The following is a 19,437-nucleotide window of genomic DNA, read 5'->3' as shown; positions in this document are numbered from 1 at the left end:
TATGTACAGCATCCGTTAAAGCTTCTGATACTTACATAAAGGCTTTGGACACACGGAATAGAATTATTTTGCTGTTACACAGAAAGCTAGAAGTTACTGAGCAACACTGAGCAGGTAAGAGATTGCCCTTACTCTTTCTTTGACAAAGATCTAGAAAACACCCTGTGAAAGCTTCAACTTACTTTTGTAAGTTAAAGCCAGCAGAGATTTTCAGAAGGCATTGCTGATGGCTCCTGGCCTGCCGTCAGCCAGCCACGGGCAGCCAGAGCGCCTGGGAGAGGGACACTCAGCCCCACTGCCCCGGGGGAGGGACACCCGGGGCTCCCTCTGCCCCGGCAGCGGGGATAAGCACTAGCTCCAGCCCCGCATCGGATTCAGTGAAGGGACCAAGAAACCTACCGAGCAAGGACAAGCTTCACAGGAGGGCCTGTGCTGGCCTCTCCCCTCAGCCCCTGCCCATTCCTTCCCCCCAGCCCGAACCCGCCGCAGCGCCGGCGCCCGGCCGGGCCCTCTGGAGGCGTCGCACACGGAAACGGGTAGACGGACCCTAAAAAAGTGTGCCCCCCTGTCCGTGACAGGCGTGCACCACGTCCAATAAGTATCGAGAGCGTCGCGTCGGGAGCCAATGGCGCGGCGGGGCGGGCGGAGGCGGCCGCGCGCCGGGAGCCTTGGTAACGCGCGGGCCGCGTGTGACGAGTGCGGGTGGTTGGGGTCGGTTTTGCCCCGCGATGAAGATCGAGGAGGTGAAGAGCACCTCGAAAACGCAGCGCATCGCCGCCCACAGCCATGTCAAGGGGCTGGGGCTGGACGAGAGCGGCACCGCCAAGCCGGCGGGGGCCGGGCTCGTGGGGCAGGAGAACGCGCGGGAGGTGAGCGGGCCGGGGGGCGGGGTGCGCGGCGAGGCCCGGCCGAGGCTCCCCGGGGGCTCTGCAGCCTCCGCCCCAGCTGAGGTGGAGGCCTCAGGGGCCGCGGGGGCCAGGACTGGACTGTGCTGCGTGTTTGTAAGTCCCGTTAGCGAGTGAAAGGCTTTGCTTGGGCTCCTCCGTGTGTTCCGCTGCTGTGCGGGGAGCGATGGGGGTAATCAAGGCTATTCCCTAACGCCGCTACCTGTTTGCAGTAGCTGGCGGCAAGGGCAGGTGCCGTAGAAGTTTTGGCGTACAAGTTGGGGTATCGAAGGCAATGAAACCTACCAAAAGTCAAGAGATTTGGTGCGAGTGGGGATTGGAGCTTCCATTTCAGTCCAGTGTCTGGCCCTGGCTTTAGCTGATTTGTCGTTCTGAAGCTCAAAGATGCATTTTGTGCTTTATTTTTAAACGTATATATATGCACACAACTCCGGAAGGGGGAAAGGATCATGTGCTCTTAGGTTGACTTTTGTTGTCTGTGATTTTTTTATTTTTTTTTTATACTGTCTGTCAGATAAAATGATTGTAGGAAATAGGTTTTTCTGATCTTGCTTCCCTTTCGTGTGCATGAAACTGAAATCCTCTTTATTCTTAGTGGGGTCACAAAGCCTAATATTTCTAAACACTTTTAGTAATATTGGAAAAAAAGATATTATAGCAATACTTGTGTTAACAGTGTAAATACTTATTTAACTTATAGGCTTGTGGGGTTATAGTGGAACTAATCAAAAGCAAGAAAATGGCTGGCAGAGCTGTGCTGTTGGCAGGACCTCCTGGAACTGGCAAGGTATTCTTTTTCTTTTTTGAGATGAAAGAAAGTATTCCCAAATCTATTTTACTTTAATTTGCTGTCAAAACCATTTTAGGGTAGTGGTCACCTAAGGTTTTCTTCTACTAGATTTTTTTTTTAATAACGTATTGACATGATTTTGTGCTTTTATTTTGATTTTTGCCGTGTCATCAAGGTTGGCAGTATCCAGTGGTGCGTTCAGGCATCATTAGTGTGACAGCACCTCTTATAGGTTACCAAACACATAATATGGGCTCTGAAGAAGAGTTTTAGAAGTTAATTTTATGTCAAAAGCCTAAGTTTTTGCTTTATTTTTTTTTCCCATGCTATTTAAGGCTTTATGCATTTGTATCAGATGTCAAATTCCTATTATTGTTTCTTTAAGGTATTTGTAAGTCTGATAGTCACTTTATATGTCTCGCTTGCTTTGCAGGGAGGAGGGTTGTTATATGTGAGAAATATGTGTCAGAGTAGTCTGAATATTAAATTGATAGTTGATATATGGAAGGTGATATGATGAGGAAAGTTAACTTCGTGCAGAAAGAATCCTTTGTTAATTCTCATAAAAATTAATGTGTGGTTCTTTTTTTTTGTTCTTTTAAGACTGCTTTGGCACTAGCTATTGCTCAGGAACTGGGAAGTAAAGTTCCCTTTTGTCCTATGGTTGGAAGTGAGGTCTATTCCACTGAGATCAAGAAAACAGAAGTTCTAATGGAAAACTTCCGGCGTGCAATTGGTAGGTTTCAGAAAAAAAAAAAAAGAAGAATGAAGTATTTGCATGATACTTGTTTTGCTTTTTCCCAGTCATCTAAAAGGAAAAACTTTTCAGTGGTCATGGCGATCTTCAGATCATGGCATGTTCTTTTTTTTTCAGTGCTGATCATAATATAGTGAATCTCTTCCACATTTACTGGAACAGTAAGGTTTTCTGTTTATAAACCATAATTTAATTGTTGTATTATGGTTTATTCTACTTCCCCAGAGTCTCCTGTCATCCTCTAGGTTCATCTCCTGGTTTTGTGTGTGACTCTGAATAAAACTGAAAAGAAAATTATTTTATGTTTCTTACAGTAGCAGAAATACTTGTAGACAGAAAAATGCTCCCTCCTATTTTTATTTTAGTGATTTTGCCCTACTAAGCAAACAGTCTTAATCAAGGATGCCCAAAGGCAGTGTTAGCCTGACTTAGTAGTGTTTCAGCAAGCACAAAGAAAGTTCCGTGCCAACAAAATAAATACTTTAACTTAATATCTTCCTCAATTCTAGACTGCTTTTACAAGCTTGATGTAAATTGGTTAAATTTGCAACACAACCTCAGTGAGTATCTAAAATCTCTTATATGATAGGCGCTGACAGCTGATAAATGCAGTTAGAAGCGGCCGTTGTTTGTATGAGGATTGGCTAAAGATAGCCTAACTGATTTTAGTACTGAATGTATTAACAGTTAATTTTCCTGGTTTCTGTACCGTGTTTCCCTTTGGACTTCATCTAAGTATTCAATGGCAGTAAGGTGAAGAAGTCTCTCAGTTCTGCAATGAAACAAAAGTATTCCATTGACTTTTATAAGAAAGCAACTCTCAGTAGTCTCTGGTCTTCTGGTTACCATGAATCTGGCAGGACCTGGGGGAGGGAAGCCAGAGACTGAGTAGTCTGCAATATTTCCTTGATGTGATGAAGTTCCCTGTCAGAGATTTGGAAACCCGAACCAACAGGTGAAACTTACGCCATCCATGTTGTCATTCCTAGAGATAGCAGTATTTTAACTCTCTAAGGTTTAACAGCCAGCTACATTGTTAGTTCCCTGCATTCTCTGAATGTCAATAGCGAGACACTTCTAAACAAATATTGGTGTTAATGAAAGATGGAGCTTCTTTTATTCCTTTCTGTTGAATTCCGTGTCACATTTTCATAACACAACCTTTATTGAATATCTTTAGCAGTGTAAAAAAACCAACTCTGAAATATTTTAAAGGACTAGTAACTGCCGTGTTTCATAATGGAACATTTTCCCGTCATGTTTAAATCTCAGTTATGTTTTAGCTTCCCTGCCTGGTAAGTAATTTACAAGGGTGCATTAAAAAAAAAAAATAATTGCATGCTCAATTTGAGCATACACTCAGCTGTGACTGAGTGCAAGAGAAGCTTCAGCTTGCATGTCAACCAGTACCTAAAGTATTCAGAAATGTTTTTTTGGGGGAGAGGGGAGTCTTGTATGATTCCTTATTAGCAGGTTCTGTACGCATCATCTGGTTGCTCCTGTTGTGCATTTTACTTTCAGAGGGTTGAGCCACATCAATTTATAAAAATGATCAAGCATGTTAACATCAATTTTTTACCTTTTTTTTTTCCTTGGACACAACAGTCTGACTGGTTTGGACTGTATAAGGAAACTGGGATGACTCTGAGTTTACAGAATTTTTATTTTGGGGAGTCTTTTAATAACAGACTCAACGTAGTCTCATGGCCAAGTACTGCTTGGGGTGTAGTAGAGTTTGTAATACCTAAGAAACATAAAAGGACAGATTGGGAAATAAGAAGATGGAATTGTTGTATGGATTAAAAAAGCTGACAGGGATTAATCCTGTATAGAGCTTATTAGCAGCTGGCAAGGATGATGACAGTAGCTAATGTTAGAGCTCAGTTGCAGTAAAAAATAACTACTGGAATAGCCACTTAAATAGCATATCTGTTCTCTCTGTCTCCAAATTGTAACTGCTAGTAAATCAAACGAGCACTATTTGACTTCATATTGTGCCATCGAACCAAAACATGAAATAGTCTGCCACTGCCTTCTTAGACTTGTAAGTAGGAAATATCTCTGTTTAAGTTAAAGAGCTCTTTTGAGAATGAAGTTCTTAGTTGATACATGCAGATTCATATGAAAACAAAGGATAATCAGGAGCAAGTTCAAAGCATTGATTACCTTTGTTCAGATCATGTTTATCTATAAATATTTTTTATAGACGCGTATATATGAGCACATCGGTTCAGATTAGAGGCATGCTTTTGAAGTAAATCTCTACGTTGTTCTCATGGGCTTGGCTTTAGTTTGCATACTGGAGCAGACTGAGCATGTGAATTGGATTCTTTTCAGATGAAATGAAACTGGAAAATGTGCTTTAGCAGCATACAAAATATGCCCCAAACACAAAAGGGCTTCCAGAGCAGAATAGAACTTGTGCTGAAATTTTAAAACCAAAACAAAAAGAAAAAACAAACCTGTGAATGTCCACTTCTCGGCACCAGCAGTTCCCATATTGCTTCACATTCCTTGCATGTGTAGCCTATGTGATGCAGCCTTGTCTAAGTCAGTTTTATAACTCAAACATTCATTAATTTTTTTTGTTTGATGTTTTGGCGTACCTGAAAAACATTTTTAAAAATTACTGAAATTAACTTTCTATAGAACTTTGTATGTAGTGCTAAATAAGAGAAGGCAAACACTTCTTACCAAGAAATCATAGTTAGCCACAATTAACCTATTTCTTACATTTCAAATCCTAGTCTTAAATTGGGTCCAGTAGAGGGAGACAGACTCATATTTGTCAGTTCTTTATATTTCCCTATCAGCAACTCAAGATTACTGGTGAAGTGTCTGATCTATTTCAAAGCAAAATGAAAAGTTATGGAACAAGGAAAGTTTTATGAAGTCCTAATAGCCTCAGACTGGGCAGGATGACTTCCTTGTATCTTGTTACAGCCCATTCATTATTTTTGGTATGGCATGTGTGTCTCATAAAATACTTTATAGAGTCTCTTCAGATGTGGGTTCTTTGAACTTTTGTGTAGTTAGAACGTCTGCGTAATTGTAGTGGTGGTGGTGATGATAGTGGTTTTTCTTTGGAACAGTATAACCGTAAAACTCTTCAGCTCTATATTATTCATCAATTTAAAATAACTTAGTTAATTACAATAGTTCTGACTAGAATAGAAGATACCCAGATACTATGATGATTGCTCAACTGTCTGAAAACTAACAAAGTAAGGATGTCATATACAACTATTTTGAAATACTTTTAAATTTGCATTTTAGCAGATTCTGCTAAATTTTATCTACCTCCCCTTTTGATATTAACTTTAAAAATATTTAAAATTATACATTAACCTTTTCTTAATTTTATGAGGTTCTAACACAACACCTGTTAATCAATTTATGTTATTTTTAACTCAGTTGCTAAAATTTAAAGATTTTTATGAATTTACTTTTTTCTCGTGTCTTTTTCCTTTGCAGGGCTTTTCTGATCATACAAAAATTGTGTAAAACTTGCAGTTATATTAGTGTCACAGACCTTTAGTTTTAGAAGATGAACTGTTTCTCCGACTTAAGCATAGGGGAACAAATCAAGCAAATACCCTCTTTTGGTGAGGGAAAAGAGAGAGGATACTGACATTTGCTTCAAGAACTAATAATAACAGACAGAAAGAAGATAGTTTCTCAGAGTTTAATAAACTGCTTTGCAGGTCAGAACTTGGGCTGAAATTTTGCTATGATGACACAGGGTGAATATTCTCATTTAATATTGAAGAAGAGAACAATAATTGATGTTTCTACTTTTGAAAGTAAAAAATTACCATTATGTTACATTCTGTTGGCAGTAGTGCAGCAGAATATATCTGGCCATTGATTTGTGTACTGAAACTATTCTAAACAATTGCTTGCAGGGTTGAGGATTAAAGAGACCAAAGAGGTTTATGAAGGAGAAGTCACAGAATTAACTCCATGTGAGACTGAAAATCCTATGGGCGGGTATGGCAAAACTATCAGCCATGTAATTATAGGACTCAAAACTGCAAAGGGAACCAAACAGTTGAAGGTATGTATGGCAGAGTCTCAGAAATTTCCTTAAGTATTTCTGGTCTGCATTTTCTATTTTTAGCACTTCTTATTTCCATTGCAAGCCCTTGATCCCCATCTCTGTAGAGTGGGGATGCCAGGAGGCTGTTTTCTTATGCTTGACAACTTTGTCCTACTCCTGAGTGTTTATGTTTATCTGTTTTGTGTAGAATATTTAAATGTTAGTCTTGTCTCCCACTAATTGAAATTGGGGATAAACCCGTCAATCAATTAACAGCCCCTGTAATTTTTGTTTGGCAGCACACACTTGTATGTCTTCAGTGAGTTAAAGGAGAGTGTAAGCAGGAAGAGATCCTGATGCAGTTCTACAGCATTATTAGTACCACAGAAAAATGGGCTGAGTTGGGAATCTGAACTATGATCTGTCTCAGTCCGTGATACACTTAACACTGACCCTGGCTATAAATTCATGTTTGTGATAACAAACATAGAAGAAAGGTCTTGTTTGTTTTTGTTTTCCTGGTTCTCAACTGAATTTTTGAGGACGGTTTTGGGAAATCTTGCCTACTTCAGTACAAATTGTTCTTTCTGTCACATCCCTTCTTTCTACATGGGGAAGCATGCTCTAGTGAATGTTTGATTTGAACTGGAAATTGAGCTGGTATTTTGCCAGCTCAGACCCACTTTCCCTTTGTTTTCTCGTACAAGTGTCTGTCCATGTTGTTCAATTTCCCTGTCAGTTAGAGCATGAGAGAATTGAAAGCTGTCTCTGTTGCTATGTATCATCTTGCATTTGTTCACTTTGAAAACGAGAAAATGCAGAGCAAAAGTGAATAAACATGTACTGAGAGAAACAAAAGCATCTAACATATTCCACATTCACTCTCCCTTACACAGCTCCACAGAGGATACAGATTCAAGAGATCAAGTAGCATAATCCAGTACTATAGCCAGATATTTTATAAAAGTTTTGTTAGAAAGCAAGAGAAGTGCTGCATCCTAGGTATAAATATATTGTCACATTACACAAAGGCATACTTTGTGATAATAACTGGTATCATTATGTTTCTGGCACTTACTGTCACTTCCTTCAGATAGATTTTTTTGGTAAGAAACTAAATTCTGTGCGTCTTCTTCCGGTTTTATTTTCTATCACTATTCCACGTGTTACAGCTTTATAAAATCCTAGAAGTATTGTTGGGGGGAGTTCCAGTTTAATTTTGTCTGGTGGGAGTGAGCTTTAGACTAAATCTCTCTTTCTTGATTACCATAACAATATGGAACTGTTTTGACCAAGTGTGATGTTCATTTGTCTCCAGCTGGACCCAAGCATATTTGAAAGTTTGCAGAAGGAACGAGTGGAAACTGGTGATGTTATTTATATTGAAGCAAACAGTGGAGCCGTCAAGGTAAAAGAAAAGTTATGCACTTGTATGCAGGTATATGTATTCTTGCAGACCTTTCTCTGCCTTTGTCAGAAGGCTCTCCAATTTGTTAACCTTAACTGACATGAAATGGTTACATGGAAGTTTTAAAAAGAGCCCAGTGTTTTCCTTATCTGGAGAGAAAATTCTCTCTTGCACTGAAAGAACATGGTCATCTGGTTCACAATTAAGGTCATCTGGCAAGGAAGCTATCACTGATGCTGTCTGGATGAGTTTTCTTTTCTGTAAGATCAAGACATCTTTAAAGGAAGGGGGGAAGAACCAAGCAACTTTAGTCATTTTCAGGCTGACATGTGCAGTGTATTTAATCTTTCTTTTATCGCTCTGGTATTTTCTCCACAAGATATATACATGTAGAAGGGAATGCTGCATTAGTTAGCATTCTTTTCGTATCTGATTTAGAAAGTAGTGTACAGCAATACTTGCTGTTTAATGGATGAGCATAATATTTTGTGTCATATAATAAATCACCCACCTACAAAGGAGTCTTGAACAGTTCTCCCAATCTCTAGTTAATCTGCTGGATTTGTCCTTTAGCAAGAATTGCATACGGTTAAAAGAACGGGAGAGGGGAGAGGAATATTCTTACTGCTGAAAATATCAGGTGTTTTTCAACAGAGTTTTTGAGCTTTGATCAGTAGATAGGGTATGCCTGTTGCTAAGCAGGGAGTGGGATGTCTGAATTGTCAGCTGAAGCTTGTCAGGACTGGAATTGTGAACCAAGCCCTTTATCTTTATCAAGTTCATGTCACTCAAGGTTTTGGCACTGAAACTAATTCTATACCTGCGTTTCTCTTCTTTTCTTTTTCTCAGAGGCAAGGCAGGTGTGATATCTATGCTACGGAATTTGACCTTGAAGCTGAAGAGTATGTTCCCTTGCCAAAGGGAGATGTGCACAAGAAAAAGGAAATTATTCAGGATGTCACCCTGCATGACTTGGATGTGGCCAATGCTCGACCTCAGGTATCTGACTCCACAGATGAAGTCCTTACAGAAAAATTATTTGACATAAATGCGGTGGTTACTAGAATAATCAAGGAGATGTAGAAAGTTGAGCTGTCCTAAATCATCCTCAAAGATTCCACTACAGGAAAAGCAGTAGGTGTTACGCTGTGAAGGCCAGTCTACCTCTCCTCTCTGGAGGGAGGTCATGCTGCAGTTGGCTACCTCAGCGGCCCTGCCATACAGGTTAAAGAGGCAGTTGCTGAGTTAGGATTCATGCATCTGGTTGTGGAGCATTTATCAGAGTACACTTCCTAACACTACAGGGAACAGCCTTATAGCCATAGCAGAGCTCCCATGTGAATATTTGGGATCTGCTACCTTCACAGTTAATGCATAACCTAGACCTAGCTCTCCCCTTCCCTCTGTCACTGTGCCCCATCCCCTGCAAAAAAAGGGCAGTGTGGGCTGCTCCTCTTGACCAAGGAAAGAGATTGTTTTCTCTCCAGAAGGAAACTTGCCTAGAGATGTGAGGTAGCAGCAGCATCATTTTATTTATCGAAGTTCTGAATACAGTTTAATTTATTCTGCTCTGTGTTTATGGTATTGTGGCCACCAAATGGAAACTGCAAGCACTATGATAAAAGGTCACTAAGTATTTTTGACTGCTGCAGATTCTATTGATGTCCCTGCTACCTTCAGAAGGGTTTCTCTTATTAAATTTCCTTGTGACTTTCAGTAAAGCTCGGAACATACTGCAGCAAAAAAAAAACGAAAATAGGAGAATTACTCCTTGCTGTATCTTAACAAACTCAGTCTGAGGGAATTCCATCTATGTCATAAACATAAGCCATTAACAATACAGTATCTCTGTTTAAAGGCTGGCATTGCGACAGTATGATACTGCAAGCCCTTAATCTATTCCATTTCAAAATAAACATCCTTTTTCCAACAAAATCGTTTACATAATAAAAATCAAGGTGTTACAGACTCTTAAAACTAAGCATAATTGTATCGGTGTTTACAGGTTGAACACCTAGCATGCACGCAGGCAATCAATGTCTGTGCTCCATGACAATTTTAGTCCTTATGAGCTTCTCTGTGACAATTTTTTTAAAAGACGATATCTCATTTTGTTTTTCTATGTTCTCCAAATGAACAGTGCTAAAGAAAGGGTGAGGAGGTAGCTAAATGATTGTTTAGAATACTGCCGCAGTGAAGTGACCTAACCTTTGACAGATTATCAGCCCTGATGATATAACGTATCAAGTTACCTGCAAGAAACAACTTCTTTAACCAATTCCTGATTTATAAAATTCTTAAGGTACTACAAGACCTCATAGCTGATCTGTAACTTTCTTCTCCTAGGGTGGGCAAGACATCCTTTCTATGATGGGGCAATTGATGAAGCCTAAGAAAACTGAAATTACTGGTACGAATCCTGCATGGTATTTTTAGACCAATATAACCTATATGTTTGCCAGTTAGAAGAGGATTAAAAATAGGATTATTCGTGCACCACTTCTAAATTAGTGTCTACATAACGTTGATTCATAAATATTCAGATTTCAAAAAGCAGTAATACAGCTGCTAGATTTGCAATGGCTAGAAACAGTACAACATGTTAGTGGTTCACACACAGAGTGATAAAAACCACTGTGCTCTGCACCTGCTTTCCTGGGGAGAAAGAGGTTAGAACACTAGTACCATCCCCCTTTCTGAGAACACTCCTGCTGGAGTGTGTGAGATTCACACTTTGACAAACAGCCAAACTGAACAACAACCAAAAAAAAAAAATATCTAAAAGATGCTGTTAGGATGTATGCTTATGTGAAGCAACCATACTGAATTTCTGTGGAGTAGAAAAACAGCTTCTAAAGACTCTAACCTTAGTTTGGTTTAGCCACCTCTATAGCAGCTGTCTGTTGACTTGATGTTCTAAGTGTACTGCTGCTCTTCCTACCTACAGATAGTTGGAGGAAAAAAAAATAAATCTACAGACACATCTATTCTCCCTTTTGCTTTGAAAGAAATGATGTTTCAGTAAGTGACTATCTAAATTTAGATCAAAGTCTGTTCCAATATCTAACTTGAATGGCAGTCTTTTGAAGTATTTCATCTGTTCCAGAGGTCACTTTGCTTATTTTAATGTCAGATTTATCGATGTAACATCTTGCATAGCTTTGAGATCCATATGTTCACAGAAATTTATATAGCCCTATTTTTTTTGTTGTTGTTCTTCCAGTGGTGTTCTTTTCAGCCATGCTTGGAAACTGTTAAGTTTCATGTTTTAAACTGAGGTTTGACTGAATTCCCCCCCTGCCAAACTCCTCAGACCCACAAAAATCAGTTTTTCACAAGTCATGTGAGAGGACAGACCACCCGAGTTAAGTGCTACAAGTTCAGTTTAGAAATATTTTGTTGCACAGGTGTCTCCCCAGTACAGGAATGAATGCCACAGAATTGTAGCGTTTAGAGATTTTTCCCTGTGGCAGAAGATACCAAACCATGAAAAAATTCAAGGAGATTTTTACTTGCTTTAAGTCTTTCATACAGACCTATAGTTCACTCACAGAACAACTAACAGTTTCTTTTTGTTCTCAGACAAACTGCGAGGAGAGATAAATAAAGTAGTAAATAAATACATCGATCAAGGCATCGCAGAGCTAGTCCCTGGTGTACTCTTTGTAGATGAAGTTCACATGCTGGATATTGAATGTTTCACATACCTGCACCGAGCACTGGAGTCTTCTATTTCCCCCATTGTCATCTTTGCTTCCAATCGAGGAAACTGTGTTATCAGGTATGATGTCTAAAGTTGAATTTTCCAGTTTGCATTGGTCCGTAAACCTTGGAATTAGCTGTATCAGCAGAGTTATAATCTTTGAAGGCTTGTGCCTCTGATACTGACATCTGTGATAATCCCTGGCTTACAAGCTGCATCAGTGCTCAAGAACTGCTTGTGAGCTTCACGATGGGACAGGCATTTAATACCAGGCTGACTGAGTTAAAGCAGAATGGAATTCCTCCTTTTATTTTCACTGACACATCCCTCTTTCTCTAACAACTTCTGAATTGTCTTATTTCCTGGGTGATTTGTAACAATTACCTTTCTCATTGGATACCTCAATGCATCTGTTGCTTGCACATTAGGGACATCAAAAGCACCAGGGCTACACGTCTCTAATATCACAGTTTCTTGCTTCTTCTGGATCATTTTGCTGTCTGCTATCCTCATTTCATCAGACTTAAGCTTCCTGTTCAAGCATGTCACTGTTCAGCCTCTCCCTACCCTTTGTTATTTCCTATGTTGGTCTGGCTTTTTGTGATTCTTTGGTCTTGCCAACATTGTTTTTCATCTCCACTCCAGTTCGTGCCTTTGCTTCAATATTTTGCACCCACACAATGCATTCTTTGCATGTTCAGTAAAAGTGCTCTCCTCTTTCAGATTCTTCCTTAAGCTCTACTGCTAATTTGTGGTCTAGGTCTAATTATGTCTAAACAAGCTGTCATTAGCAATGATTGCTACTCTTTAAATTGATTTAATTCAGCTGTGTAACCAGCTATTCTTTTCCCTTTTAGTGGCTCATCTGGTATTAATCTTTCTCTGCTTGGATTGCTTAGAAGTTAAGGTGATAAGCCCTTCAGAAATGTGTAAGGTGGACATTGCAGCGCTCTCTTTGCAAAGGCATAAAAAGGCTGTCCTGTAAAAGTAGAGCAAATAGAGATCTGTCGGTGTGGATTTGCTGCAGATCTTGTTACGAAAAAATTGTGATTTAAGAAAGGAAGATTTCTGTAGAATAGTTTTATCTTATTTTGCTAAATTAAGTCCTTAAAAGCAAGTTTTTAACTATACTACTATCTCAGGTAGCTAGCAATGCTCTGATTTGTCTGCTGATCGCTCTTAAAAGGGTCGGGGGAAAATTCATTGTATAGTACAGTTGATTCTGTAACCTCATAGAGAAGGAATCACTTCAGAGGAGAGAACACCATTTACTCAAGAGTACAGCAGATGATTGCAGGGTGTTTGGATTCCTTTCCCAGGGAGGACCATGGCCAAAACTGCAGTGCCTGAATACTAGCACTGAACTTAGAAACGTAGTTCTCTACCAGCATTTTACTGTTTTTACTTGCAGTCTCTGTAGATCTCGTGAAATCTGGATATCTTTCACTCTTGATTTCACAGCAAATTGTGCTGGTCTTAGAAAACCATGAGTAGATGTGTCTGCAGCTTTTGCTGCTGAGTGTTGTACATCAAACAAATAAAATGGATGGGGCCCTAGATCCTGCTCTGTCCTTGATGCACAGACCTCCACTTCTCAGTTTGCCGCATTGCAAGCGTGGAACATAAACCACTGGGGTATTCACTGGAAGGACTGGGAGAAGGATTGGACAGAGTAATGGCTTATTCGTCAAGAGGGGATGTTATCCAAATGGATAATAGTGTGTATAATTTCTACTGATACTGCTAAACAACTTAGAATTACTTTTTTTTTTCCTTGCTGGGAGATACTTTAGAACGTTAGGTAAGACTGTATTTTAAGATACAATGCAGGTAAATGTTAAGGAAAGCACTACCTCTAAGTATTTTTGAGTGGCATGTTTAAAAGCTCCAGAAATAGTATTTATTTCCCTTGGGCTGTCCAGCATGAACTTCAGACTAGAATGTTTCCTGTCTCTATCTGGGGAGTGTCTGTCTGTGGGAATACACAAGAATTGTAAACTAGATGTGTAGTCAATTACAACTGATTTTAGTCAAATCGATGTACTGCACTCAGTACGGTATCTGATCTCTTTCTGTTTGGTTTCTCCTGTAGAGGCACGGAGGATGTAGTGTCTCCTCATGGAATACCACTGGACCTGCTGGATAGAGTGATGATTATCCGAACCATGCTGTATACACCCCAAGAAATGAAGCAGGTATGCACAGCATTTTAAGACAAATTCTAAAAAGTCCCTGGAGTTCTAGTCTGTTGGGATGACTGCTATGTCTCTGTATATTCTATATTATTGTAGAGCTGTTTGACACTTTGTGGGTTTGTGCCAGAAAGCTTACCACTTCCTAAATGCATGCTGCTTTAGTAACCATTCACAACAAGTAAGCTGGTTAAAATCATGCATGCAATTTCTCTGTCTAATTTCCACCCTCTGATGAGAAATATTGGTAGTAGATCTAGGGCTGAAAATGACATCTTCCTTGCATGAAATAGTGTGAATTGCTAGATGACCTTATGTCTTGCACCAGTGTACTATCCAGAGAGTTTGCAGGTTCCAGCAGGTAGTGCTTTTTCAGTTGGTATGAGGTGAAGTGTGTCCCATATTGGAGCCTTTGGTCCCAGACCTCATGCTGTTCCTCCACATAAGAGATGAGAGAGATTGAGGAATGCAACTTCACGTGCTACATTTTTGCCTCTGTGCCCTGTGCTATAGCTTTAACCTACTAGGACTGTCTCTGGAAACTGGGAGGGTTTTCATGCTTCTAGTCAAGTTTGGAAATGTAAGCGCAGTAAGTGTTGCAGAGATATGCTTCTGACTGCCTCAAACTTTTCCTGTGGGGCCATCACAATGTATTGTGTATCGATTATAATGCTTGGGTGCCATTATGATGCATCGTGTCAAAGATCCCCCTCATTAGCGTCTCAATGCTGCGAAGTGACACAACGCAGAAGACATTACGGTTTATCATGTCAATTCTTTGTATTATTTAAGAGATAGTGTCAATGGAGGAGAGCGTTGTCACGAGATAATAGTCTCCTGCTGCTGGATAAGTGCCAAGGTGAAGCCGAGGCATTTATCGAATATAAACGTAGAGGCAAAGCTTCATTTCACTTGGTTTGAGGAGCTTTTCACATACAGCTGTTGTGAGCCGTTCTCAGGCTGATTTTTTTTCATGCCTAAAAGGACACTTTAAAGCTTTATGGCATAGATTACAGTAGAAGCAACCCAGTGATTTGATAATACGCTTATGTTTTGTCTGCGCACAAAACAAATTTTAAGCATGACTTTTACTCAGTTTGGAGATGTTAAAGACTGTTGTCTGGACTTGTGTAGTTAGGGTAGTAGGAGTATGTACTCTGTTACTTTTTGTTAAGGTTGCTATATATAATACCTGCCTAGTGTGCTGTATTATCATGCAGATATACACTGTTAAAGAGCTCATATCTGAACTGTTGATTTTCAGAAGAGCTGGATAAGTGCTGTGATTTCCACTCTCCCCGGGGGTGAGGGAAAGGAATTGTTTACAGTAGCATTTCTTAAAGCTAAAAATAGAGTCCAGACAGTATGTCCCATAAATCATGTTCCCACAGTCAGATAATCTCATCTTCCCTTAAATTAAGGCTTTTGAATGATGACTTCTTTTGGGAGAAGAGGAGGAGCTATTACACTTAACTGTGGTTTCTAACTAAATACAATTGAGGAAGTTTAAAAATAAGACATCCATAAATTTATTTCACTATCTTTGCTCCCATTTTTCTTTCATGCTGGGAAGAAGGTTTCACTGCTGATGCTTCTGTGTGAGACTCTTTGCCTTGGCCTTTCACAATTGATTTGTTTATCAGTACAAGAATTGTCCATTTATCTACTAAAAGTTTGTTCATAACCAGTTCAAAATATTTCTCTTTGTGTTGATAAAGTAGAAATCCCATTGTGTAGCTCTGCTCTGAGAGCAAGACCCAGAGTTACCTTAGTGCAGCCAGAATAGGGAGAAAATTCACTCTTACACATGTTCTAATCAGTTATTGTTGTAATCAAACTTTTTTGCGTGTGTGCCATAGAGGTTATAACTAGGACTTCTTGTCCCTAGTCTATTTTACCTGAAAAACACTTCTTTTCCTATTTCATAGCGACTTATATATAAATGTATTTGCTGGCTTTGGCCCCGATTCTTCAGTAAGGTTCTACCAAGTTGCTGGATAAATAGTTATTTAAAAAAAAAAAATGTTAAAGATTCAAGATACATTGTTTCTGGAAGGGGAGGAGTAAAGTAGCAGTATTTGAGTGAATGGAAAGTGATGTTTGAGTGATCTAAAAAGACAGGAAAAAAATCTTCAATTGGCAATGCTGCTGCAAATGCAATTTCAGATATTCAGTATTAATATCTTAGCAGAACTTACTGCCATTTCAGGTCCCTCTCTTTTACTCTGTTCCCTACTCTGAGTTCCCTAGCGCATTTTTATGGCTTTAATTTAAACGAGTGCTTCTTGATATCTTGTTTACAAAGCTGCCAAAGTGAAAAATACCTGTATTATATGAGGCTTGCAGTTCCAGAGTTATCTCAGCACTACAACACAACATCATTATCCAGTCTGCCCCTTATCACTCAGCTGGTAATACGGACTACCGAGAGACTTGTGCCACTTTTGTTACAGCTTTATATGCTCAGGCTTATTGGTGATATCTTGCTCTCCAACTTTGTAAAGATCTTCAAACTGGTACAAGCCTGAGACTGTTCTCAAAAGATTAGATTCTTCCTTGTGATTTTTTTCTTCTTGCAGGAATAGGTGAATCATAGAAAGTAACTTTTTGATTTATTTTACTATCTTCTTGTCAATTGAATAAAAAGTGTGTTGTGAGCTGCTAAGGAAAGGGCGTAGCTTTCTGTAGGGCTTTTTGGAGGACTCACTGTATAGCAGCAATGATACACTGCAAGATTTAGTAACTAATTGGTGTAGGTGTCCACAAGACTCCAGCTGTCACATACTTCCTGCATACCTGTCCTGGTTTGAACTACACGGGACTAATTTCTCTTCTGATGCTTCAGAAAACTGCACTTTTAGAAGACTCTAGTGTCTGAATTTGTAAAAATAATTACTTTATAGCAAGTTACGGTGTGTGGGTCTCAGGGTCTCAGTGTTGTTCAAGCTTGTCAGGTGCAGGGATGAGGAGGAGCGAGACCCCGAGCACTTAACCCAAGCTGGCCAACAGGATTATTTCATACCATGAACATCACTTTCAATATAAATTAGAAAGTTTGCTGTGAAGTTCTTAATGGCTGCGATCCTGAGAACTTGCCCTGGTGCTGGACCTCTGAGCCCTTCTCTTCCTCCTGAATCACAGAAATATAGAATGGTTTAGGTTGGAAAGGACCTTGAAGATCATCGAGTTCCAACCCCCCGCCATAGGCAGGGACACCTCCCACTAGACCAGGTTGCCCAAGGCCACGTCCAGTCTGGCCTTGAACACCTCCAGGGATGGGGCCTCAACAACTTCTCTGGGCAACCTGTTCCAGTGCCTTACCACCCTTAAAGTGAAAAACTTCTTCCTAATGTTCAATCTGAACCTGCCCTCTTCTAGTTTAAAGCCATTCTCCCTTGTCCTATCACTACATGCCCTAGTAAAAAGTCCTTCCCCAGCTCTCCTGTAGGTCCCCTTTAGGTACTGGAAGGCCGCAATAAGATCTCCCCGGAGCCTTCTCTTCTCCAGGCTGAACAGCCCCAACTCTTTCAGCCTCTCCTCATAGGAGAGGTGCTCCAGTCCTCAGATCATCCTCGTGGCTCTCCTCTGGACACGCTCCAGCAGGTCCATGTCCTTCTTATGTTTTCTGGTATAAGTTCTCATATTCTGCTCCTATTAGTAGATATACTTTGCTAACCAAGCAGAATTATCATGAAGTGTTACTTTACCTGCCTTTTGTGATAATCGTTTTTTTAACATCATAGTTGCCTATTCAAAGACTTGGAATTCCGCAAATTTTAGTTTAGTGCTAATTTACACCAGGATAACCCTCTACACCATCTCGTTTTATAGCATGTCTCGTCTCTGACAGAATTTCCAGATACTAAGCTAAGTAGTATCGCACGGTAATTGTTTAGGCTGGTACCTTACCTTACTCATTCATCCCAACAGATCATAAAACTTCGTGCTCAGACAGAAGGAATTAACATTAGTGAAGAAGCTCTAAACCACCTAGGAGAAATTGGTACCAAGACAACCTTAAGGTAAGTTGAGCGCAGTTGGCTTTTCTCTTAACTATGACTAGGTCTAAAAACACTGTAGGATAACTCTCGCTTGGAAGCGATTCAATCCTCCCCCACACAATAATGTGATCTATTAAGAACAGTGCTAACTTTAAAAAAGCATGGTAGTCCTTCTCTTTCCTCCTTTAAGGAGCATGCGTGCTGGAGTGTCTTGCAGGCTTTTTATACTGCGGATAAGGCTGTGTGTTTCTTAACAAATCTCCCACCCCTACATATTTTCAGTTCACTGAGATGCACTGAATTGTAATTATTCATCCATCTCTGTTTGATCACAGGTATGCTGTGCAGTTACTGACCCCAGCTAACCTGCTTGCCAAGATTAATGGGAAAGACAGCATCGAGAAAGAGCATATTGAAGAAATAAATGAACTTTTCTATGATGCCAAATCCTCAGCAAAAATCTTGGCTGATCAACAGGAGAAGTACATGAAATGAAGAGCTTATCGTGTTAGATGCTTTGAAGTGGCTTTAACCCTTACCCAGGGCTGGCTTAATTATTGAATGAGAAATGTTAATGGTTTGTCTCTTTTGGGACTGAAACATATTTAAATGTTGGACTGCTTTGTCAGGCCAGAATTAACTACCAAGCGTTCCTATTTCATTATCAACAATAAGATGCTCCGTGATGTCTGTGTAACATCTTAGTCTCCCTTTTATGAGTATATACAAAACGAATAGCTCTTGACCCATCAGTTTTGTCTTTAGATTTCATTACAGAAGAGCTCTAACTGAAGTTGATGCTTAAGAACAGTCTATTTTCTTTATGAATGTTGTTTTAAAATAGTTTCCTTTTACAGATAAGAACTTTTTTTTTTTGGAATCAAAGTTTGTCTGAAGTGCTTTATAATAAAAAATTTCAAGAGTATTGGAAGTTTGCATGTGTTTGCTCTGACTGTTGATCTGCTAAAGAAGCAGTCAAAATAAGTTGGAATTAACAAAGCCAAATATCAGTAAAATGGCTCTGCAACACAAAAACAGATGTACAGCAAAGGGAGGTAGTAGTAATGGGACCTTTTTAAAGTGCTTGGGTTTTTTTGTAGGTCTTGCTTTTTACTTTCTGAAGACTTCTGTGTAGAACACAGAAAGACGTAATAGTAGTTATGTATTTAACGCCTGTCTTCCAGAGTAACTTATCCTTTCTTTGTGTTTTCTTAAAGCAGATTAAATAAAAATTGCTTTCCGTTATGGTTAGCTATTTTTTCACTATGTTCTGTCCCCACTTTCTCGATCACCTAGGATCAGAAAAAATTTGCAAACCGAAAATGAAATCCTGCTCTGCACTGACTTTGTATAAACTTAACCTTAGTCTCTTGTTCACAAAGTATGCTTCCTTGCTTTGTGAAGTACGGATGCTTGATTGCTTCACAACACTCTGAGACTAAATAATTTAAAGATTAAGATTCTTGTAACACTGAAATACAAATCTATATAACCATATAAATCGATGAACTGGGAAAAAATGCAGAAGACTTATAAAGTGACTAACCTCGTATTCTGTATTAGAACCTTTGTTAGAACCACTTTATGTACGCTTAAATAAGCATAGTTCTTAGGGTAGAGGGAGAAGGGAAGAAATGATAAC

The 19,437-nt window shown here is 39.6% G+C and overlaps 1 protein-coding gene across 1 annotated transcript; it reads left to right on the top strand.

Moving 5' to 3' along the window:
* The first annotated feature begins 670 nt into the window (after positions 1-670).
* On the top strand, positions 671-18,726 carry RUVBL1 (RuvB like AAA ATPase 1). The gene is made up of 11 exons (XM_082487945.1): positions 671-869; positions 1,606-1,692; positions 2,299-2,431; positions 6,358-6,509; positions 7,810-7,899; positions 8,749-8,898; positions 10,246-10,309; positions 11,482-11,680; positions 13,695-13,797; positions 17,725-17,816; positions 18,131-18,726. The coding sequence occupies exons 1-11, from the start codon at positions 729-731 to the stop codon at positions 18,288-18,290; spliced, it is 1,371 nt and encodes a 456-aa protein (XP_082344071.1). The 5' UTR covers positions 671-728; the 3' UTR covers positions 18,291-18,726.
* The last annotated feature ends 711 nt before the right edge of the window (positions 18,727-19,437 follow it).

This window comes from Vanellus vanellus (assembly GCF_965231255.1).
Source record: "Vanellus vanellus genome assembly, chromosome: 9".
NCBI lineage: Eukaryota > Metazoa > Chordata > Aves > Charadriiformes > Charadriidae > Vanellus > Vanellus vanellus.
The sequence above is the reverse complement of the archived record's forward strand: the minus strand, read 5'-3'. Positions and strand labels throughout refer to the sequence as shown.

Coding starts and splice junctions, on each gene's coding strand:
- RUVBL1 (XM_082487945.1), top strand. CDS start 729: ATGAAGATCGAGGAGGTGAAGAGCACCTCGAAAACGCAGCGCATCGCC. Junction 6,510..7,809: donor AGGGAACCAAACAGTTGAAG/GTATGTATGGCA, acceptor ATTTGTCTCCAG/CTGGACCCAAGCATATTTGA. Junction 17,817..18,130: donor GGTACCAAGACAACCTTAAG/GTAAGTTGAGCG, acceptor GTTTGATCACAG/GTATGCTGTGCAGTTACTGA.